Source organism: Oryza brachyantha, chromosome 1 (genome assembly GCF_000231095.2).
Source record: "Oryza brachyantha chromosome 1, ObraRS2, whole genome shotgun sequence".
NCBI lineage: Eukaryota > Viridiplantae > Streptophyta > Magnoliopsida > Poales > Poaceae > Oryza > Oryza brachyantha.
In genome coordinates this window covers 8,315,291-8,327,380 of record NC_023163.2, presented here as the reverse complement: position 1 = coordinate 8,327,380, position 12,090 = coordinate 8,315,291, and the positions used below count along the sequence as shown (strand labels likewise).

General features: G+C 43.5%; 3 protein-coding genes across 3 annotated transcripts; 2 read left to right on the top strand and 1 right to left on the bottom strand.

Moving 5' to 3' along the window:
• Positions 1–1,077: 1,077 nt before the first annotated feature.
• LOC102714876 lies at positions 1,078–3,447 on the top strand. Its single transcript, XM_040519855.1, has 8 exons — positions 1,078–1,388; positions 1,495–1,528; positions 1,654–1,863; positions 1,943–2,032; positions 2,573–2,638; positions 2,728–2,819; positions 3,173–3,220; positions 3,342–3,447. The coding sequence occupies exons 1-8, from the start codon at positions 1,078–1,080 to the stop codon at positions 3,445–3,447; spliced, it is 957 nt and encodes a 318-aa protein (XP_040375789.1).
• A 1,358-nt stretch (positions 3,448–4,805) lies between these two features.
• Positions 4,806–6,160, bottom strand: LOC102720832 (ervatamin-B-like). Its single transcript, XM_006644028.3, has 2 exons — positions 5,628–6,160; positions 4,806–5,534 (listed from the first exon to the last, which is right to left on the bottom strand). Exons 1-2 carry the CDS (start codon positions 6,043–6,045, stop codon positions 4,939–4,941), a joined length of 1,014 nt encoding a protein of 337 aa, XP_006644091.3. The 5' UTR covers positions 6,046–6,160; the 3' UTR covers positions 4,806–4,938.
• Positions 6,161–9,780: 3,620 nt separating this feature from the next.
• LOC102714601 (ervatamin-B-like) lies at positions 9,781–11,167 on the top strand. The gene is made up of 2 exons (XM_040520041.1): positions 9,781–10,267; positions 10,356–11,167. The coding sequence occupies exons 1-2, from the start codon at positions 9,781–9,783 to the stop codon at positions 10,952–10,954; spliced, it is 1,086 nt and encodes a 361-aa protein (XP_040375975.1). The 3' UTR covers positions 10,955–11,167.
• The last annotated feature ends 923 nt before the right edge of the window (positions 11,168–12,090 follow it).

Here is a 12,090-nt window from a genome sequence, read left to right as displayed (position 1 = left end):
AGAGAAAAAAGAACTTGATTTTTTTGGATAAAATTGAACGTGGATTTTTTTGGAAAGATTGGATCTTTTTTTAATATGGATCGGACAAGAAGGAAACATACGTGATTTTTTATAGAAAAAAGAACATTATTTTTTTGGATAAAAATAGAATGTGGATTTTTTTTGGAAGAATTGAATTTTTTTAATATGGATCGGACAAGGAGATAAAAATGTTTTTTAGGAGAAAAAAAGTGATTTTTTGGATAAAAAAAGAGCGTGGATTTTTTTTGACCTGGATCGGACAAGGGAAAACATGATTTTTTTTATTAAAAAGAGCATGATTTTTAGAATAAAAAGAACTTGATTTTTGGATAAAAAATAGCGTGATTTTTGGATATAAAAAAGAACGCGGATTTTTTTTTAAATCTGGATTGGACAAGGAGGTTTTTTAGGAGAAAAAACGTGATTTTTTGGATAAAAAAGAACATGATTTTTTGGATGAAAAGAATGTGGATTTTTTTTTGGGAAGGATTGCATTTTTTATAATCTGAATCAAAAAAAGAGAAAAAAACATGATTTTTGGATAAAAAAGAACGTCGATTTTTTTGGAAGGATTAGATTTTTTAATCTGAATTGGGCAAGGAGAAAAAAAGTGAATGTAAAAGTTTGATCTAAGTTAAATCCAAGTTTAAAACTATATTGTCACTTTAATATTTATATTTTATAATATAATATGAATCTATATTTGATATTATAAGAAATTTCGCTAGCTGCAATCTGCGCGGGCCAGTTCAAATCATAACACGATAAACAATAATGGCTGCTGGGTTGGACCTGTGGGCTGCTGCAGCGCACACGCACGGCCCGAGATGGCGCACCGTTCCATCGCGTTGCTCATCATCATCAGTCAGCAACGGATCGTTGGCTGCAATGGCAGCGACCGGTCCGAACCGAACCGAGAAAATCAACGACAACTGCCGGTCAAATTGGAAACTCGATCAGATCACTCACAAACAAGGCAGCAACAACTAGTGCCAGTCACTTGTGCACTCCATGCTCGCTTCATCGACGGTGCAACCCCAGCTAACTAAGCTAGCGATGGCGGCGGGCCTCGGCGTCGGCGACGTCCTCTGCTTCGCGATCGTCGCCGGCTCCGTCGCCGCGTCCCTCTGGGCGACGTTGCTCCGCCGCAGGCTTCCGCCGGCCGCCGCATCGTCGTCGTCGTGTGTACCGCCGCACGACGAGTTCACCGGTTCCACCCCCGCGGTGTGGAGCGGCGCGGCTCACCCGGCCGCCGCCGCCGCGTGGCTACTGCTCGCGTCCAGAGCCGCCGCCGTGGTCGCGCTCGCCGCCGTGCTGCTGTGGGACGCGGTGACCTACGGCATCGCCATAATGATGTACTACACGGAGTACGTGTGTGATCGACAGATTCTGAATCTTTTCTACTTCGATCTCGACAACAAAACTGAAGCACTAACAACGACTGATTTCGTGCCATCGATTAAATCCTCGCAGGTGGACCATCGTGCTAGAGATCGTCTATTTTACGGTACTTCCCCCCCCCCCCCCCCCCCCCCCCGCTGTTTCAGCAAAAAGAAAGGAAAAGCGATGAACATTCCAAGGTTTCAGGACTCAATTACTCAATGCAAATACATGCTTCAAACATTCACGCAGATAGCCACACTCTTCTCTGCATACGGATGCTTCATCTACTCATCCAGCAACAACCGTCGTGTTCGTGTCACTATCCTGCCCGTGAGACAGAGCCACGACGAAAGTGTCCTGAGCAACAGCCTTGTGGAGATCAACCATGGCGACGATCAGAAGGGAGGAGCTCGAGCTGTGCTGTACCAGCTGGGGCGATTCATGCAGATCGTGTACCAGGTTTGCAGTTAATTTGCTGCTCGATCCTTCGGCTTCAGAATGACATGACATCTCCGGCGTTTCGAGTCTCTACATGCAGGTGCTTGGCGGCGCGGTTGTGCTGACGGATGTGGTCTTCTGGGCTCTGATAGCGCCCTTCATGTACTCATCCCGTCTCAGCCTCAATGCAGTGAGTGATGGTTAATAAACAGTGTTCCCTGTCACTTTATACATGAGGAGATGTGCAGGAAATACTTAAGAGGCTGACTTCGGTGCAGATTACTTGTAGTATAATTTAATTGAGACCGTTGATCTAATTTTGTTGGACGGTTGCGATTAAATTATACTACCAATAATTTTAGGAGCAGTAGAATTCTGAGAGGATAATATTGTCTTTTTACTATGACAGTAAGTGGGCTGGTTTTTTTTATCCGTGCATAATGTGATTAAAAAATAATAAATATAAATCTAATATTAATCAAAACATGAAAATACCCTTTTAAATCAATGGACGAGATTAGTTCTACAAGCAGTATTATACTATAAGTAATATGCACCGAAGCGTTCCTCAATACTTAAAAACAAGGACTTGACTAGGACTAACCATAGAAACTAATTTCACCATTAAGATGACAAAAAATCACACCCATATTTTCATCTGCTCACCACATTCAGCTAAATCATTCTCTGAAGTTTAGGATTACTGAAACTAATCCTCCTCAATTTGCAGGTGATGGGCTGCACTCATTCTTTCAACATTGTGTTTCTGCTGATAGAGACTACTCTTAACAACCTGGTATGGTCAGAGTCAAGATAAACGAACTAATTGCCCAAGCATTTTCCTTCAGAATAACATATTTTTGTTCTTCTCTGCTGCCTTCCCAGGAGTTCCCATGGTTCAGACTGACGTATTTCGTTCTTTGGACATGCTCCTATGTGATCATCCAATGGATCGCACATGGTTGCGGCTTGACATGGTGAGATCGATCAACAACAATTACAACTCTTGATTATATTTAGCAAAAAGGAATGTGTTAAAAGTCCAAGATTACTTTCAGTTAGTGCATCTTCTTCTCAGTTTTGACAAACAATCTCTCACTATCAGTCTGTCTACAGTACTACAATATTATTAGAGTTTTTTTTCTATCATCGAAAAATATCTTAAAGTCCAAAAAAAAAACTATCTTAAAGTACCATATTTTTTAATATAAAAATTTAGTACTTTCAGAAACAATGTATCTTAAGATACCCCAAAATTTTACTAAATTTTTTTACCTCAAAGATACTTTTTAAAAAATATTTCTATGAAGTTTGAAACGTGTGCATGCAGGTGGCCGTACCCGTTCCTTAACCCTGCAGCACCATGGGCACCGCTATGGTACGTCAACTGATCTGGCATCATTACACATCTGCGCAAAATTGCATTCCAAAAGTTTCAGCATTTTTTTTGGATGCAAGCGGATTATGCTTGATCCTTCTGAAATTTTGAACCAATGCAGGTATTTCTGCATTGCATTACTCCATCTGGCTTGCTACGCCGTGTACTGGTCCATTGTGAGGGGGAAAAACTGGTGGCTTAATTCTTATATTATCCCCGCGTATTAACTATGTAGGCAATGTTTGCTGTAGTGGAATAAATCAAGGTTATTGCAAATAATACTTTTATCGTCCTTAAAAAGTACCTTAAAGATACCAAGAATTTTATTATAATTTTTTGATAACTCAAAGTATAATATATAAAAAATATGGTATATTGAGGTATTTTTTTTAAGAATGGTAAAAAAAAAACTCTATCGTAAATGCCACTGCACGGTGTACCAAGTGCATTTATAGTAGTTCTCGAGCAGGCTAATGTAATCTTGTATCTAAATCAGGTTTATGTATGTAGTCTGGCTCTGCATGTTCTCCATTGAACGCTGTTTCTTGGGTTGGCGGTGTAGTTTGTTCAGGGATCGAGCGGCTGCGATGTGTGCAGCAGCTGGACCATATTGTTGCCCTAGATGGTAGTAATGACACGTCTTGACCACACGGCCCAAATTGGATTTTCACCATCGATTCTCGAGGCCCACTTTAAGTGACGGTCTGACATGTCTGGGCCTAGGCCTGGGTCAGGGTGTTCGGTCTTTAAACACCAAGGACCGAACTTATAATCGCGATTATTAACTTCACTGATCCAACGACATCTGTTCCTTCATCTTGAGAATATTTCCGTACTACTCACTAGGATTTATTTTCATAATTCTTATTGTTTTACGTAAAAGTACGGTAAAACCTTTAAAAACTTTAATTATTACTATTTTAAAATATTTAATTTTAAAACACTAGTACAACATACCAATAGGTATTAGATCTTGTTTAGTTGAGGTTCCGGTAGCTGCAGTTTCTCACATAATTTATAGCGATCAGAAGCTCACCAAACAACAGTTAGATTTTGAGACTTTGTAGTTATAATATGTAGAAAATGAAATAAAGGCTAGAAGTATAAAAATCAGCTTTTCCATACTCTCGCTAGCCGTCTTTTCGTCTGTTGTTTGTCAGAGTCTTAAAACCCTCCACAGTTTCTCTTCGGTGTATTTTACCGGTTAAAACTAATCTCATCCGTTGATTTAAAAATATATTTTAATACTTTGTTAATTAATTGATTAGACTATTTTCTAATTTCGTTTTTTTGGCAAGGATGATATTATCCTTTCAAATTTCTATTGCATGTAATGTTGTTGGTAGTATAATTTAATCACAGTCGTTCGATAAAAATAGATCAACTGTGTGGACTAAATTCCACTGCAAGTAAAATGCACTAGAGTTAGCCCCCAAATAGGTCTTAATTGTGCTGTCATTTTAGCTCAGGCAATAATTAGCTCGTGGAAGAAGATGATGATCGTATAAAAAAAATCACGAGTAGAAATTCAGCCTCCGTGCACATAGATCATCACACGAAGCAAACAGAAGCATCCATGCATTAATCCCTCGTAATTCGATACTTATTCATTATTCCACGCGTAATTCGGTACTTGTAATTAACGAAAGGAGATACGAAGAGGAAGGACGCCGGCGAGCCGGCCGGCCGGCGACCGTACGTGGTGAGGTGATCAGCGGCTAGACGGTGGGGTAGAGTGGCGAGACGGCGAGGCCGCAGGTGCCATGCGGATTCGCGACGTCCTTCTCGAGCAGGATGTACCCCTGCTGGCCCCAGGTCTTGCCCCACGAGTTCTTGGCCACCCAGTACTTCTTCCCCGTCGCATCGACCTGGCAGTAGCCCACCAGCGTCACGGCGTGGTTCGACTCCGCCGTCCCGCAGGGGCCCGGGAACACGCCGGAGCCGTAGAACTGGAACGCCGGCCCGCTCGCGTCGATGTACACCGCCACGGGCTGCCGCGCCACGGCCATCGCCAGCTGCCGCTCGTCGTTGGGCGGCACGGCGCCGTACCCGCGGATGCGCGCCGCGTGGTTGAACAGCAAGTCGTCCACGCGGCACTTGCCCTGGAACCCCTCGTACCGGTACTCGCTCTCCGCCGTGATGCCGCGCTTGGCGACGACGAGGTCGAACGCGCGGTCCGTGTGCCCGCCGCCGCACCCGTTGCTGTCGGTGTCGCAGTCCACCAGCTCCTGCTCCGACAGCGGCGTCAGCTGCCCCGTCCTGATCTGGGCCAGCCCCTCGATCGCCGCCACAGCCGCGAACGCCCAGCAAGATTCTGCAACGCACGCACGCAAGAAAACCGGCAGCCGCGCGGTCACGACGGTGATCGATCGAGCAAGAGAGCGCGGGCCGGCGGCGAGCAACTTACTGCAGGCGCCCTGATCCTTGACGCCGGTGACGGCGCCCCTGAACCTCCAGTCGATGCAGCTGGGCATCCAGATGGGATCCACGGACCGGGCCGCCTGCTTCGGGTGCGGCGGCTTGGCGCCGGTGTACGTCGCCACGAACTCCTCGTTGGTGAGGTCGGCGAACTGGTTGATGCGCAGGGCGGTGTCGTAGCTCACCTCCGGCTTGTAGCTCCGGATGAAGTGGACGTTCTCGCGGAAGACGGCGAAGCGGTGCTCCTTCTCGCCGTGGCACGGGTACGCCTTGCCGAACTTGGCCATCCACTCCTCGAACACCTGCATCGTCACGCCGTCGTCGGTGACGTTGGAGTTGGCGTCCGCCGCCATTGCCTGCAATGCCAACAACGTGCACACCACCAGGAGGACTGCACCGCTAGCCATCGACGGTTAATTAGTTTTAACTTTTTATCACTTAATTCGACCGATCTACACACCTAACATTAACTGTATTTCCCTTGGTCAAGTTTAATATCCCTCTAATTAAGCTAGCTGCTGCTGGTGTGTGTATCGAGATTGTGATGAAGTGTTGCGAAAGAACCGGGCTTTATATAAGCTTCCGATGGAGCATGGGGTTTTGTGTTAGGAATGGCTAGCTACTACCTGCAACGACAGTGATCGATCTGAGTAGGTTAGTATCGACAAGGTGTGTATTTCAGTGTCAGCTTGTACTTGCAGTTGTTAGCTAGAAGTTAGTTTTGTTGCTGGTCTGAATTGTTTACACAAGCGTATCGATCAGTAGTTGTTATAGATGGGAAATGAAACGTCCGCATGGACGAAGAAGTTTGATTCGAACTTGACCAGGCTGCAGGCAGAGATCCGACCATGATGTTTAAGTATCTAATGATAATACTGGCAACACTTCATAAACATATTGATTCTTTGACATGTACGTTCCAACGACCTAGCTAGCTTATCCCTGAAGTGAATTATATGCTTGATCAAGATGAAATTAAAGCACAAGATCGAGCTAGTCTCGTCTGGCCAGCCTGATCATATCATGAGACTAGTCGTCCACAGTTTCTCTTCTTCAGCTAGCTCAGCATTCTTAATTTGCAGCAAATCTGCAAGTCCTTTTCACTATTAGTTACACTGTCACACACGCAGACGTACGCTCGATGCTTTTGTCTCTAAATGTTGGGAATACATAAGCACTGCACACTCTGCTTGCATTACATAAGTAATTAAGTTGCATTACTTAGTCCATTGGATAACGATCAGTCGAGTAGGTTTGCATTTGATGACAAAAAAGGGCACGAGAAGACCAAATCGTTCAAGGACACATATGCTCTATCAGACAAGCGCATATGCTCTATCGTTCAAGGACATATGCATATGATTGACTTTCGTATGAATGGTTTCAACTTTCGAATCATCGATCGATCTCGGTAGCTAGCAAATAATTAATGCAATTGTTCTAATCGTTTGATTAGTTACACAAGCCTGACCAGGTAGCAACTCTGGCAGCTATACTTTGTTGTAGACAAACGTTGACATCGTCGTCGACAACTGTAGTTTGAATTAATATATCTACGGGGTTTGGTACGTAGCAATTAGCAATTTAAGTCGAAATGCTTACGTAGTCCATCGACTTCGTTGCAGGTCAGTCATCGGCCAAATAATAATCCCAGCTGTAAAGGAGATTGATTTTCACACCTCGGTTTGACATCCACTCCTTTCATGTACGTCACCTAGATAATCATCAAAAACTTTAAAACAATTAATAAGCTGGAGTAATATGATATAATATTAATTCACAAATATGAAAGTTTAAATTCAACTTTCACAAGTTACAATAAAATAATAAATTAAATTGAAACCAGTACACGCATATTCTTGGTTAAATGAATTTGTTATTTTTGTCACAAGTTTAAATAATCGAATTTAAAATTAAGTGTTGGTGTAGTGATATATCTTATATTAATATTTCTAATTAATTTTTTTAAATTTTTTTGCTAATAATTTAGATAACATAAATATCCCATCGAGCAATGAAAATACTTTCGGCGTGTGTATATGGTTGTTCGACTAGTTGATGATGGGAACAACGTAACAGAAGATGGTAGTGAAACGTACGTACTATATGCGACCAGGTGGAATTAATAATACTACTACGCTCACGTGTACTACGTATGTTTGGCTTGCGACTGCCCAAAAAAAGATGCTTCATTTACAGGTAGTTATACCATATTAAGAAAATAACAAATACCAAATGGAACCTACTTCAGTACTTCCGTAGTGGCAAGATGGAGGTTAAGTGCTAATATACACTTGCACGTACAGGCAGATCAATTCATGCTGGCCCTGCGTTGATGCACACAATTATATGAATTTTTTATATATGTTTGACCATATAACTTATTTTAATTTTTTTTTGCAAATATGTGAAAAGTTAAGTTGTAGTTAAGGTATATTTAATAATAAATCTAATCATAACAAAATAATTAATAGTTACGTAAAGTTTTTAACTAAAATGAATGCTTCAAAAAGTCAACTATATAATCTTTTAAACTACGGAGGGAGGGAGTATATATTTTTAGTAGGGCAAATTAAAATTGATAATGTCGATTAATTACCTACTCCATTGAATTGAATTTTTATAAGGCATATTGTGATTTTAAAAAGCCATACCTGATATGTAGATTTTGAATCTTTGATTAGCTAGTTAGTCATAAGGAAAAGTATAGTTAGCATATAAAAGTTACACCAATAGATTCATATTTTAAAAGTGTTTTCACAGAATACCAATTTAATTTACATCCGTTGAGAATATATTTGTACAAAAACATAATGGGGAAAAGAAAAAAAAATTGAAATCAACAGCCTTGCTATGCATCAGGTGACTCTGGTAATTGGATTGAGATTCAAAGGCCTCTACCCTACAACAGGGTAAACAGGTGTCGAAGGAGCTAGCCTGAGAGGGCATGCAGGGCTTCACCGGCGCCGGCGGGCGGCGGCGTTTGAGGCAATGGACGGCGGAGTGCGGTGGTGCGACGTGCATACAATTAATGGAGCAGTTGATCGATCTGGTTTGGGATGAGACGAGATAAGATTTATAACTCGTGCATGAGAGCAATTTTACCATCCTTAAGAAGGTAACATGAATTACCACTATTTTTTAGGTAAAATTTGGTATATCTTAATACCTTGGATACTAGAAGGTACTAAATTTTACATTGAAAACTATCTTATGGTACCTCATCAAGAATAGAAAAAATGCTCAGTGCATGAATCTTGGAGCAATCCTAGCCGTCCAAATGTTACTAAAACTCAGCACAAGATCAGACAACTTATAAATAGACAACCCCAAAATTTAATCTGAGAGACTTTTTGAAAATTTAAATATGCCTTATAGAAAGCAAGAGGGGTAGTAATATTACGATGACAATTGAGAACTTAGTCCAAGTCACACACGGTGGAAATGCTACTGTCGAGATAAAACAGATTCTGGTAACCTGTTTTCGTATCCCTAAGCCTCGAGCTAGCACATAGTTTCGTGTGAATTAAACGATATATGCTCTGGACTCTCTAGTCAATCCATAACATATTCTGAACACATGTTCATCCTTCAGTTCGTTATACATTACAAACCTAATTAACTAAATGGTAGTTGTTGAATCCTTCAGTAGGATTTTATATTGAATGAGCTGTTCAATCAGTACAAGGATATCCATAGGAAAAATCCAGAAAAAATGGAGAGAGAAAAGGGTGAAAGAGATCACTTTTTCCAACCAAGAAACCATGCCATTTATTCTAAGAAGGGGATCAAACTAGCTCGAAAAGGTAACACTGACGGATACCAACACACAGATCGTTCTTCTTAGTACAACAAATAATCAGCATATAGTCCTACATTGATTGAAACATACTTCCTACCGACCAACTGTCTATCCTCATCTCACACACACACTTAACATCTATACACACAACCACTCCCAAGTGCCAAGTCATTATCCTACTAATTAACAACCCTGCATGCATTAGTACATGGTGATCTAGAGGTCTATATAAACCTTTGCTCTGATGCATGTGACATACAAGAACAGATAAAGCATAAGCTCAGTTGCATCATTGCATGCACTAAGTACACGAGATAACATAAACTAATTAACCTGAAATATGGCTTCTTGCAAGCCGGCTTGCTACCTCGGGCTTCTCTTCTCCATCACTTGCCTCTTGCAGGTCCTACTGCTACCAGCGGCGGCGCACCCGCCGTCGTGCGAGAAGTCCGACCATGAGCTGAGGTTCCTGTTCTCGCAGTGGAGGGCCAAGTACGCCAAGCACTACTCGTGCCCGGAGGAGCAGGAGAAGCGGTACCAGGTGTGGAAGGACAACACCAACTTCATCGGCGCCTTCCGCAGCCAGACCGACATCAGCTCCGGCGTCGGCGCGTTCGCGCCGCAGACCATCACCGACTCCTTCGTCGGCATGAACAGGTTCGGCGACCTCACCTCCGGCGAGTTCGTGCAGCAGTTCACCGGGTTCAACGCCACCGGGTTCCGCCGGCCTACGCCCAGCCACATCTCGCCGCACTCGTGGCAGCCGGGCTGCGTCGACTGGCGGTCCAGCGGCGCCGTCACCGGCGTCAAGCACCAAGGCAACTGCGGTAAGCTAGCTAGATCGACATGCTCTTATATATGTCCGTTAGCTCGTCCCAAGCTTGCTGACATGATTTGGTGCGAATCAATGGGCAGCGTCGTGCTGGGCGTTCGCGGCGGCGGCGGCGATCGAAGGCCTTCACAAGATCAAGACCGGCGAGCTGGTGTCGCTGTCCGAGCAGGTGATGCTGGACTGCGACGGCGGGAGCAACGGGTGCAGCGGCGGGCGCTCGGACACGGCCCTCAACCTGGTGGCCTCCCGCGGGGGCATCGCGTCGGAGGAGAATTACCCCTACACCAGCGTCAGGGGCGCCTGCGATGTGGGCAAGCTGCTGTCCGGCCACTCGGCGTCGCTGTCGGGCTTCAGCGCCGTGCCGCCCAACGACGAGCAGCAGCTGGCGCTGGCGGTGGCGCGGCAGCCGGTGACGGCGTACATCGACGCCAGCGCGCGCGACTTCATGTTCTACAAGGGCGGCGTCTACAAGGGGCCCTGCTCCGCCGACGCGTCGGCGGTGAACCACGCCGTCACCATCGTCGGCTACTGCGAGAACATCGGCGGCGACAAGTACTGGATCGCCAAGAACTCGTGGAGCAACGACTGGGGCGACCAGGGCTACGTCTACCTCGCCAAGGACGTGTGGTGGCCGCAGGGCACCTGTGGCCTCGCCACCTCGCCATTCTACCCGACGGTTTGATGGCCGCCGGCCGCCGCCGGCGTGCGTACGTGAGGCTCTTGTGTGCTAGTGTCCAACGTACACTCTATCCATCGATCGCACCCACGGCTCAGATTGATGGTTGGGTGGCTCGTTAATTTCCATGTTAAGTTCCACTCGTCGCGACAGTGTAATAATGCAAGGGAATAATAATTAATTGTTTACTCTATTATATGTGATATATAAATATACTAATTGGACACTCTAGAGCAGCCTCTCCACGTTAATCAGAATGACAGATCATGGGATGTCGATGGCGCGACATGATAACGAAATCTATCTAAAGTTCTAAAGGGAAATAGGGTTAAAAGAAATAACCATATAATTACCATTTCAACTGTTAGTTAGAAAACTTTATATCCCTTTTGGAATTTGATATCTTATATCCTATAAATCCTTTTATTATTGTTTTAATATACAACTTACAATTTGTCATGCTACTCTCGTCAAAATAAAGCTCAATGACTTAAGAAGATAGTTGTAGGTGAAGGCGGTGTCATTTATTGTTAGAGTGTATAAAGTGAATTGTCCGTCTTTTCTTATTAGATTAGATTTTTAGGTGCAACCGGTTGGTGCATGTATGCAACTTAACATGGTTATTAGAGCCAAAAGTCTCGAGTTATCCTGACTAACACGCAATTAAATAAAATAATTATAGTCTACTCCAATAATCCACCCTTTGAGACTTAGGGGGTCTAACATTCACCACCACCAACAAAAACATATTTAGTATAGAATACTTATAGTATAGTCACCGAGGATATGGATAAAAATATACTCCATGTGACATTCTCTTACAAGCATTCCCATTGTATAAGCACTAGTGGGTGATAAAAATATCTGAGTAAAACTTTAACGTCATGCTAAATAATACGCTTTTTTACACTGTAATTTAAAAAACATGCATCTAGCACTTCCGCCTACCTATTTTCTTGTTTTTCCTTTCATCCTTCCCCACGTCCCTATTTATGAATTAACTCTCTCTTGTTCCACTTCCTTGGTTGGCCTTTTATCCAAAGGGAATATCCGGTAGAAATCAAATCCAAAAGTTTTCTAAATTTATGAAAAAAATTACTAGAGATGATCATAGGCATGAACTACGTACATTACTAACAAAT